Source organism: Phocoena sinus, chromosome 4 (assembly GCF_008692025.1).
Source record: "Phocoena sinus isolate mPhoSin1 chromosome 4, mPhoSin1.pri, whole genome shotgun sequence".
Lineage (NCBI taxonomy): Eukaryota > Metazoa > Chordata > Mammalia > Artiodactyla > Phocoenidae > Phocoena > Phocoena sinus.
In genome coordinates, this window is record NC_045766.1 from 22,326,085 (window position 1) to 22,338,530 (window position 12,446).

General features: G+C 36.5%; 1 protein-coding gene across 1 annotated transcript in view; it reads left to right on the forward strand.

Annotated features, from left to right (window-relative positions):
* RASA2 (RAS p21 protein activator 2) overlaps positions 1 to 12,446 on the forward strand; it is a 119,215-nt gene that overhangs the window by 87,230 nt on the left and 19,539 nt on the right. Inside the window, 4 exon segments of the mRNA XM_032629677.1 lie at positions 4,613 to 4,698; positions 5,135 to 5,207; positions 8,550 to 8,623; positions 9,179 to 9,285. Coding sequence (XP_032485568.1) covers positions 4,613 to 4,698; positions 5,135 to 5,207; positions 8,550 to 8,623; positions 9,179 to 9,285 — 340 coding nt within the window.

Sequence of the window (12,446 nt, forward strand, 5' to 3'; positions counted from 1 at the left end):
ACTTAAATCTGAATCTGCACTGCATAGATTTACATGTTTCTTAACATTTTAAAATTCCTTATTTTTGCTGTTTCTTTTTCCTTCTCCTACAGTGTATTATTGCTAATTCTTTAACCTTTTATGTTCCAAACATTTTATAATCTTACCTAATTGTTTTTGTTGCTGATTTTTATAACAAATAATAGTAATAAAAGCCAACATTTATTTAGTCCTTGCTTTGTACTAGGCCTTCTTCTAAGTACTTTATATGTTCTAACTTACTTAGTCCTCCCAGTAACCCTGTGAGGTAAATTCTGTTCTCATCTTTATTTATAGATAAGAAAACCACAATTCAAGAACTTCTCCAAGGTCACACAACTAATAAATTATGATTTGATCTCACTCAATTTGAACTGGATTAAGAAAGTTCACTGACTGACCCACTCAGTCTTCCCAGCAGGCTGTAAGCTTACCTCCTGTTCTTCCTGCCTCTTAGGCCAGTGGGGTGTTTGAGCTCCTACAGTGTATCAGATGCTGTGCTCAGCACCGGAGATGCAGTGATGAGGAAGAGACACTCCCGGCACTTAGGAAACTCGCTAATACAGTGTAGGAAAACCACAGGTTTTGGAGTTAACTGGGCTCTGCAGCCACTGCTTCTCTTGACAGCTACACATTGGCCACTTACTTAACTTTGAGAAATGAGTAAAACCATGCTGGCTGTGGCAGCAACACACACTTTCTTGTCAAAGAACAAATGGTCTCTGAGTAGCTACAGTGGAGGGTTGGGCCAGTGCCTTTTGTTCACAGGGCTGTCCTCTCTGTGGCTGTATTACTGAAGCGTACAGAACTGTGGGGCAGCAAAAGCTTGATGACATTCTGGACATAAACAGAACTCCCACCTCTGAGCTTGTGACCCCTGCCTTATATTCAGACTTGAATTTGGATATCCCTGTAACAGATGTTACAGTAAAGTCCTTCTAACCACAGACCTCTGTATTTGAAGTCACCTTTCCAATCAGTATGTCAGAAGGATTGCTTCAAACTGTATATAACTTTACTGTTTGCTTTTAAGTGGAGCCTTTCATTCTAATTGGGGAAATAAGGCAAATCTATAAGACACATAATCTAAAACTACTACATAAATCTAAAACTAGCACCTGATTAGTACCAAGTAAGGAGTATAGACAATCTATACTATAGAAATTGAGAGCAAGGAATGAGTCCAGTGACTGAGGGCGATGACATTGTCAAGACTATTATTGAAAGTTACAGAGTGGTTGAGGAGGAGAAACCAATTAAAGGTTGTTAGATTTTACATTATAAGTTCTTTGGATTTGAGGACTATTAGTAGAGTAGAAAGAAGAAAAATCCAAATTACAGAAGATTAAGGAATAAGTAGGTGAATGCAGTTTTACCTAGGAAATATATTCAAAAGTGAGCTCGCCCTGCTGCTAAAAGACATGGGCAAAATTCAAGTATGTACATGTGTGTGTACATATACACATGAATAAATACTTCTTTGAAAAACACTGATTTTAAAATATGGGTTTATAGTAACATTGACATGGTAGACCATTCTTTTGAGAAGTTTCATAGTAAAGAAGAAAGATTGAACTTTCCTCTCATCCTGTCCCCTAGTCTCTCACTGATAGCTCCTTCCAAGACTCAGCCAAGGACAGACTTCTCTAACCCCTTCAGTCTGGGTTAGGCTCCTCTCTTATATGTGCCTGTAACACCCTGGGGCTTCCTCTGTCATGGACTTGTCATACTGTTCTATAATCATCTTGTTATTGTCTCTGCATGTGGACTGTCAATACCTGAACAGCAAGGGCGGAATCTTTTTCAAATTTGTGTATCCCCAAGCACATGGCACAATTTCTAGAACAAGTAGGTGCTCAGTAAATTTTTTTTTTTTTTTTTTTTTTTGCGGTACGCGGGCCTCTCACTGTTGGGGCCTCTCCCATTGTGGAGCACAGCTCCGGACGCACAGGCTCAGCGGCCATGGCTCACGGGCCCAGCCGCTCCGTGGCATGTGGGATCTTTCCCAGACCGGGGCACGAACCCGCGTCCCTTGCATCGGCAGGCGGACTCTCAACCACTGCGCCACCAGGGAAGCCCTCAGTAAATGTTTGATAGGTGAAAGATGGTAGCTCAGAGAGAGAGCTCATCAAATGATGTCTTTTCCAAAAATGGGAAAAGCTATGTATGGTTTAAATAGAGGAGAAGAGACCAACAGAAAGGGAGAAATTAAAGACAGAAGGGGCGTTACTAATATATCAGTGTACTGGATGATTCAGGAAAGAGTGTCTTTAAAAGAAAAAGTGATAGGATAAACTTGCCGGGGAAAGAACAGTTCTCCTTTGAAGTATTATGGTGAATCCTATGAAATTGTTCTGTTTTTGTTTTTTTTTTGTAGATCAAAAATAGTCAACAGCAATTTCACATGGTTCAACTTAATATAAGGAAAAAAGGATAGGATATGTTGTTTTGGGGTGACAGAGTCAACGTTTCAGTTCAGTTTAATAAATGTAGTACAGCATCTACTATATGCTAGTGCTAGTCTGTGTACTAGGTGCCAGATGACTAAGGTCCTGGGCATCTCTGAAAAATTATGACGGCAGATAGTTAGCAGGGTGAAAATTTAGAACAGCTTCTTTGTAGAGTACACTAGGGAATCAGCAGTAGCTAAATGATACGATTGTCAAATAGTAGTGAGGGCCATATTGGTGTAAACAAACCTCTGACATGCAGAAATTATGTAAAATATGGTTTGCTCACTTTTTTTCAGTTCAGGAAAATAATGAGCTAAAACATTGATTTCAAAACCAAATTTGAACAGGGAAGTCTTGATGAAATTCAGTTCAAATTCAGGTTGTTAGCACATTGTTAAGAATTTTATATTCTTCAAAGGCAGAGAATTGGAGGGACCTTTTATAGGTATTGTAGCTAAAATATTTTCTGGATGTTGTAGCTAAAATATTTCTGAATAACCTTAATTAAGGTGTGTAACTGTTTCACGAGTATATCGTAATGATCATATCTCAGATATTCCTTCTTTTCCAGAATTGCCTTACATCCTGGTCATCTCTTCACCTTCACAGGTCACTGCCTATTTTCAGTGTGGGGATACTAAAATATTAAGGAATGTCAACCAAACACTAAACTAAAGCATTTCTGTATCTAAATTTTCTTGAACATGTCTTTTTCTTTTTTAATTTTAATTTAACTTTATTTTGCTTCTTTTTAATCTCTTTTTTAAAAAAAACATTTATTTATTTATTTATTTTGGGCTGCATTGGGTCTTCATTGCTGCGCGCGGACTTTCTCTAGTTGTGGCGATCGGGGGCTACTTTTCGCTGCAGTGTGCAGGCTTCTCATTGCGGTGGCTTCTCCTGTTGCGGAGCACGGGCTCTAGGCACGCGGGCTTCAGTAGTTGTGGCACATGGGCTCTAGAGCACAGGCTCAGTAGTTGAGGCGCACGGACTTAGTTGTTCCGTGGCATATGAGATCTTCCCGGACCAGGGCTCGAACCCGTGTCTCCTGCATTGGCAGGCGGATTCTTAACCACTGCACCACCAGGGAAACCCTTGAACGTATCTTTTTTTTTTTTTTTTTTTTTTGCGGTATGCGGGCCTCTCACTGTTGTGGCCTCTCCCGTTGCGGAGCACAGGCTCCGGACGCGCAGGCCAAGCGGCCATGCTCACGGGCCTAGCCACTCCGCGGCATGTGGGATCTTCCCGGACCGGGGCACAAACCCGCGTCCCCTGCATCGGCAGGCGGACTCTCAACCACTGCGCCACCAGGGAAGCCCCTTGAACATATCTTTTGATGGCAGATTATGGGTATTTGAATCTCCAAAACAAAAAGATGTTTTATTTAGTGATAAGGGAATTGGTTATACAAATGGATGGATTGGTGGAAACTCATCAGACTATATACATTTAAAATCTGTTCATTTTATGTATGTAAATTATACCTCAATTTAAAAAAAAAAAGGAAGCAGCAAGGATTCATTAGGGAGCACTGTTTAGTCAACTTTATTTATATTTACTTCTTTCTGGTAGATAGGCCTGGATAATAGACTCAAATAGTTACCTTCTGCTAAGATCCTACATGAACTAAGTGACTTCTCATTTCCTAAGTTGAATTTAGGTCTTTGCTTCCATGGTGAAAAGAATTGATTGCAGAAGCCATAAAAGTATTGAATATGCTTACAAGTGGGTTGAATACAGAAATATGGAAACTGCCATTTTAAGTCATATGGTAGAAAAAAGTAGATGCCATTGACATTCCAAAAGTGAATACAGTTTTTTAGGTAATCCCATCTGCCATACTGTACCCCAGTACAAATTAATATTGATTAAATTATGGCTTTCAGAAGAAAGTATAACATGTCATTAGATATAATTACTTTGTGAGGAACTGTCAATTACATGTGGCTTCTTTAGTCCTCTTAATTCCTTAGTTCAGTGAATTGTGCCAATCCTTAGCTAGATTTTAGCTGGTTTGAATGAACATTTTTGAGTCACTGTTTTAGAGCAAAGTAGCCCGTTCACTCTGTTCTACTCTTTACACAAATTCTATTTCTTGAAAACCTAACAAGACTTTTTGTGTCTTTTTCTACATTCTTTAGGATCCACAGACAGTTAGAACATTAACTCTCATCTCAAAAACCATTCAAACTTTGGGAAGCTGGGGGAGGTCTGTTCCAAAAGCAAGGTAAGTCTTTACATCTTTTGCTCTGTACTCACACTTCTAAATGTTGTTGTACCCTGTGATCCCTTCTTCCTCACTTTACTCCCTTTCAAATTAAAAACAAAGCAGAACCAAAAACATATATGTATAGATGGCGATAGTTGTCTTTTAGATGTTGTGTCTTAGTCACCCTTACAGAAGACAGTTTCATTTAAACTAATGTGTCTAAGATGGGAGAGAGAGTCTAGTAACAGATGCAAAAGCCTTTTGTTTATCTTTTTGTGCCATAATCATCCAGCAGCTGTTGAGAGAAATCTTCAGCTCCAAGCCCCATAACTCTCTTGAAATATACGATTGAATCCCCTTTAGGCCATAATCCTAAGTTTAAAAATACAGTCAGTTATATTCTTAGTTCTCTACTTAACATATATAAATTCCATGTGTTTTTTTCTTAGTCAAGTTTCAAAGAAACATTCATGTGTGAATTTTTCAAAATGTTTCAAGAAGAAGGATATATTATGGCAGTTAAAAAGGTATGATTGTTTTACTCTGAAATATTAACTTCTTATCATACAGCATTAGGCAAATAACAATTTTATATTGTTCCTAGGAATCAATCCCCAGTTTAAAAAAAATGTTTAACCTGTCCATCAAACACGAAAAGGCTGTCTTTTACTATATTTCTCCTCCCATACAGAACTATGGGTTTTTCAGCTGTGAAATACCTAAATGAGTTTTAGCAACAGCTACTATTGCCAGTGTCTTAGTAACACAAATTACAAATATCTAGAGTTGATATTTCTTAACAGCAGCACTGTTGACAATTTGGTTGGGCAGTTCTTGACTATAAGGGACATTTTTGTCCATTGTAAAATGTACAGCAGCCCTGGCCTCTACTATTAGATGCCAGAAGCATGTTCCAGTTTTTACAACTAAAACTGTCTCTGAACATTGCCAAAGGTCCCCTGAGGAACAAAATTGCCTCTGATTAAGAACCTCTGGTCTAGGGGGAAAGACTTAATGGTACCTGATGTATAGTAGGCACTTAACTGCCATTGGAGAAAATATATGAATTATTGAATATCTTATAAACAATATAAGCTTGTGGTTAGTAACCTGAGGAAAGTTACTTTAATTTAAATGTACAGAAGTCTATAGTATATAAGGTCATAACAAAAGAGCTGCAGCAAACAAAAGTTGCTATACTTAGAAGTTGAGAATGTTTTGGGAAGGTTTTTAATTTCTAGAGTCGTTAGTTCTGAATCACCCCAAACAAAATGTAGCATTGTTATAAAACCCTGAAAATTTGTAAAGAAAACTTATTTGAAGTACATCTAAAACTTAGCTTGAAGAAATTACTGTATCTTATTTATCACAATTCTAACTTAATGAATCTAAATTAGCATGGCTAGATTTTAAAGATTGCATTCAATTTCTGTAGCATGATTCACAGGTGACCAGTTGGATTTTTTTTTTTGTCTTGAATAATAGCGCAAGTTCAACCAAAAAAAAATTTTTTTAAGCAACCATTGAATGTTTTGAGGAGAAAGTCTCTCAAAGGAATAGGCAAAGAAAAGCTGCCCTTTTATTCTCAGGACATTGTTGAAACAGTTTGTGGGACAGTGTAGGCAGACTTTTGTTGGCAAGATTATGATGTTCTGTCTTTTGTTTTGGGGTTGTTTTCCCCATTTTTTTACGACCTAGGCTGTGGCAGCATCTGATTTCTTTTTCCTGATACAATCGGAATGTGTAGAGTTGGTAATGTCAGTGGAGAAAGTATTTAAGGGTGCCAGGAGTTTAGTCTGTTCCTGATCTGCTCTGAATCACCCACTCACATTCTCATGCACTATCACTGTAGTACCTCTCCTGTCTCACATTTACATAGGATATTTTGCCCTAATATATGAATTTTCTTTATTATTTACTAGTCTAGATATGTGCAGTGCTAGAAAGTACAAAAGCTTATGAAACCCAGTTTCTCAATTAGTGGTGTTCTCACTAGTGACATTGATCACTGCTCCAGAAGAAAATAGGTTATAATTCTGAATCCTATACAATTTCCACAAAGTTTAGGAAAAATAACCTGAATAGGTCTGTAAACAGGCTGACCATATAATTCAGTGTCCAAAACCACAAAGTTTTCAAGGGTGAAAAGGAGTACTTTGATTATGAGGGGACCAAAGTTGTAGACAAGGATGGCCCTGAGCAAATTGAGGCCTATATTTACCCTGCCTGTAGTCCATCTTAATTATTATGTTTTCTTTCACCTTATATAAGTGGATTTACCTCATATTCCTTAACAATATGACAAATAAATAATAAATTTAATAATTACCATAAATAAATAAAATAAATATTTATCAAATAAGAAAATTAGTGCCCGCAGGCAAATATTAAGAAATGAAAATATTTAAATAACTCTTTTCACGCTCCCTTAGTGGATGGTTGATCTGTGAGAACTGAAGATGTAATAGGACATTTCTTTAGTTTCCTTGGATACTTGTTCTGTGTCACCCATATATAATTTAAAAGAAACTCTGTTCTTGTTCTTTCAGTTACCAAGATTTCTTCCAGCAAACTAGAAGTAAACATTCCACTGGAAAATCCCACAAGTGGAGGTTCTGGTGGGCAATCTACAGCCAGTCTTAGGAGAAAATGACTGTGCCCACAAACTCTACTTTAGATTATTCACTGGTGCCTCAATGTCATCCTTATTGGAATGTACTTTGTTTTTGTTTTAAACCCTAAGCGGGACAACATAGAAAAGTATAAAGGAAAAAACAAGAACTAAACGAATAAATAGTTCCTTTATGGAGCAAAATAGGATTCCTCTCTAAGAACAGGACTTGTTCCTGAACTACTAATTTCTCTCTCCCATGAAGAGAAGGCCACATGTCAGGAATCTCTTGACCAGTTGAGGTAGCATATTCTTGAAGCTTAATTGCTTTTCATTGGGTAGTTTGCCATTGCTAGATTTGGGTACTTCAAATTTTCTTGAGCCACCACATTCCCACATTTTCCATGGGAAGTTTCTAAATGGTTATTAGATTTTCAGGCTATTCCAAAGAACCCAGTTACACTTTAGTCATAACTGAAATACTAGCTCTCAGGGCCAAAGTCAGTTATATATGATGAAAGTCAGCAGACTCTTCTGTAAAGGGCCAGTGAGTAAATACTTCAGGCTTTGATGGCTGCATAAGGGGACTGTCACATATTTTTCTTTGTTTTTACAACCCTTTAAAAATTTAAAAACTGTTCTTGTGGGCCTTAGAAAAACGGGTTGAATTTGGCCTGCTGAGCTATAGTTTGACAATTCCTGACCCACACAGTATAGGTTCACAATCCTGTATCTGAAATCTTTGGGAACGGAAGTATTTCAGAATTCAGTTTTTCAAAGTTTTGAAAGATAATAGGTATGTGCTATATATTATATAATAAAATACCCCCAGTGTGCCTCACGGTAATGTTTGTGTAGCACATTAGTGAATATTCACACTAAGTAGGATAAATACAGGCTATAAGTAGCCTTTCACCAGTTCAGGTTAAGTTACCGTAAATGAGTTTACTGTAAATCAAAAGCAAACCAAAAAACTTTGTACTCAGAGCTTTTTAGATTTCAGAGTTGCAGTTAAGGAATTGTGGGTTGAATTATTTCTACAGGGACATACATCCTGGGTTTTTAAGTAACTTAACGATAAACTTTTAGAATACCTGTCATATGTAAATTAGGGACTTCCTCTACAATTAAGTATGTATTTTGCTTTATTCCTTAATAATGAAGAACTTAACGATATTATCTATCAGCGACATTGATAAACTGAATTTATGATGTACCTTGTCACAAAGTTATAATATTTGCCCCTTTCCCCATTTAGTTCTTGGATGAAATTTCATCTACTGAAACTAAAGTGTCCAGTGGTACCAGTGAGCCTGTGCACCTGAAAGAAGGGTAATTTAATGAAATCAGATTTTAAAGTCATATTTCAGTATAGACATTAAGTAAGTACAAAGAGCATGGGTCCAGGAGTGAGGAAATCTGGGCTTTATTCTGTGCTAAAACTGCCTAAGTAACATCAATCAGGTAAGTCACCCTCACTGTCCTATAAACTTTATGCCAGATGGGCATGACTTCTTGTCCATACAGTGCTATAGTTGTTTTGCAAATATAATGAGATTACGGGTGGTAGAGTAGTACTGAAAAAAGTAACAGCATTATTCAGTCTTAAAGTAGTGTTTTCATTGGAAGTTAAAGGGGAAAATTACTCACTTGGCCTTTTTAGTTCTGGATAGTACAGTTGTAAATATCAAATTATTTAAGGACTTTATTCCCTTAGTATGGCCAAAATAAATACAGGAGTTAGTTATAGATGGCAAAGACATTTTCATAAACTTAATATAGTCTTTGACAGCTCTTCATGTCATTTAAAATTAAAGGATAATTCTTTGTTTTGGATTAATTATTTTAATATTTGTAGCTAAATGTTTACATCTGTTGTTTTGGCAGTGAGATGTATAAAAGAGCTCAGGGAAGAACTCGGATTGGAAAAAAGAATTTCAAGAAACGGTGGTTCTGCTTAACAAGCAGAGAGCTCACCTACCACAAGCAGCCAGGTAGTTGTGTTTATGCTCTATTGTGGGGCTTTTCCTGATTCCCACTGAAGATTTCTTTTTCTGCTGCTTAATGTGACTAGCGAACCTTTTTACTAATGTTACTGTAGTTCATGGTTTCTCACAGTGATGTACACACACTAAAAATATAATAAATATTTGACGAGTAACACCATGTAAATTACACTTTTTCTCTCCCTTTGAATGTCTTGTGTTACTAAAAGTGGTGTTCCTACAGTATGCTCTGTTTTCTAAAAATCCCTGGTAAATCCCTGTTTTTGTAATCAATCTATAAGGAACAACAGTTAGATATTTTAAAACTCAGAATTTTAACTTCCAGAGTCAAATTGGTAAGAATCAGTTTCTTTTAAGTGAGAGTGTTTCAGTGGTTTGCCAAAAGTTCCTACAGTCATACCATAGGCTGTGATTTCTATTCAGTTAAAAGATTCATTCTAGACTATTGCCAAGCTAACTCCAAGATGAAAATTCTAGTAATTTGCCCCCTGAAAAGGCACAAATTGGCTGTTTGGGTATAGAGAGCCATCTTCCTACAGTGTGATTTGAGGGCTTCGGAGAGGCAAAGTTTGTCCCTCAGTGGACTGACATAATGCTTAAAATCTCTACCTTTTAAGTTTATTCCTTTGTGGGTAAAGCATTATCCACAGAAGGCCACTAGTTTCTGATACCTTAGCAAGAATTTAGTATCTAGATCATAGGTCACATACAGTAAAATTCCTTCTGTTCAGAGTGATCAGGATCCAAAGCTGTTCACTTAACCAGAAAGATCAGTTAAAGCAAGAATCACTTAAAAACAAACAAAAAGATGCATTCATACCTTAAATATTTATATGTTTGTTTAGCAGTCTTACGATAGCCAAGATCTTTTCTTTGAATATGGATCTATAGATTAGATTTCCCCTCTGTCTTTCTTGTGCAAACATAACCCTAATGCATCAGTTTTCAGGTTGATTTCTCTAAAGTGAAGCTAGAACTTAAATACTTGAAAAGTAGTCAAATTATAGAATCCTTTTAGTGTGTCATGATAGTCACCCTAAGTTTTTGCAGCTGTCTCACCCCCATATAAATCAACTTTATTTGTGTGGGTGTTGGTCTCCTTATTTGAAAGGCTTTTCAGAGTGTTTGCCTGATTTCCAAATAAATATATGCCTCTTGGTAGGCGGCACTTACTTTGTCACTTTACATAATGTTTAAGTAAATTATAATTACACCATGGAAAAATGGCATAAATAGGTCTGGGAACAAACACAATGGACTTGGTAATCAAAACAGCCTAACCAATGGAAACAGAAGGGTACAAGCTTAATAGTTAGTACCCTAGCAGCCACAAGCATTCAGCCTCCCATGAGCATCATTCAGTAAGTTCTACAGAGGAAATGGAGAGTCTTGGCTAATCTGACAAATCTGTTAGGTAAAGATCTGTTAAGAGAACTTCTGGTATAAATTCTGAAATGATAAAAACAAACACCAGACGTAAGATACTTTCAAGAGAATGTAGACTCAGTTAAGCTGAGTGCTTCAGTGGAGACTCTAGAAGAGTGAAGTGAAAAGAAATTTTTTTGTTTCATAATTCCTGAGGATGCTTAGCCAGAATGACTACATATGTCCAAATATATTAGTAAGACATAAGAGGACAAATGCACTATATTTTTAGGCACCTAGATAATTTGTTGTGGAATATAAATATTCCAATGACTAAGGATCAATCAGCTACATACTTGCCCTTCCAGACAGCATTCTTTAAGCTAAGCATATTTTTAATGTTTTAGAAGTTACGGTTTATGTTGAATACTATATAAATGCTCTCACATATATAGCACCATTTTTAAAATAGCTGGCATAATGTGCTAATTACGTTTACATCAGCAGTACACTGAAATAAAATTTAAGGTAAGTTAGTTATCCTCTGTGAATAAGTTGGCTATTTTCTCCTCATTCAAAGTATTTTCTAATCTAAACCAACATTCTAAAGTCTTCTTTGGCTTAAGACTTTAGAAATCAGATGATAGCTTTGGACCTTTTTCCTCTAGAAAAATTCATGAACAAATATAGACACAAAACCTTGCATATAATTTCAGGGAGTTCATAGTCCCAGAGTCCATGCACAGTTCTCAAGAACTTCTGTTCTATCCAGTGATCTTATGAGGATAAAATTCTCTAGAATGATTAGACTGCTCTAAGGTATAAAATAGACACATTAGAAGTTACATTATTTTCAGGCCTTAAGAAATTTAACATGTTGGAATGGCATTGGAGGAATGAGCTCTATTATATGAAGTTTCAAGATTATTTACCAAAGCCTACAGTTTTAAGCATCCATGCTTTTTTTTTTAACTATTTTGTTGGATTTTTCCAAAATATATTACATGCTTCCCTGCCTTCTAAAAAAGAGTTCATTGAACGTAAGTTAACATTTTCTAGATGGCTTGGGGCTATCATTGATAATATTAATTATTATATAGTACTCTGATTTAGTGATGTTTTCTGGGCTGCTTATGGGTGTGTGCAGCTGTTTACTTCCCAGCTACATGCCTTGGACTGCTGTGCTTTTTTGTGTTCCTGTGTTTGCTTTATACAGTTTTTCATTATCCCTTCTGTGTTCAGGCTGTCACCTTAAATTTCTTGTGCTGTCAGTGAACAATAATGTAGCATCTCACTCCCACCTCTTATCCCCTACTTCCATTTTTTACTGCTAATATACTATGAGTGAAGATGTAGGTACTGTGTTTGTTAAAATTATACATAAGATTAAAAGGCCTTGATTGACGATTTCAGGACTTTCCTCTGTGAATAAAATCCATAGGCTTTGGATTCTCTCTTTGGTTGTTCAGCAAATGTTTTGCTTACTTCCTGTTTCCTTGCAGTTTTTTGCATAGCTAGGACTGCTAGGTAATTAGTCTCTTATTACACTTTACGACTTTGGTGTCTGAAAGAGCGCCTCCCAGATATTCTGTAACATAGCTTTAAATCATTGAGTCTTTCACTCTTTCCTCCTACTGAACACTAGTATTCTGAATCAAGTATTTCTACCACTTAGAATCAAATAATAGTTTTCCAGTTTACTGGAAAAGTAATTAATAGAATTTTCTCAATTTTTAAGGGTTTTTCTCAAATAAGTTATTAAATTTTGATGCCCACTTCGTAAT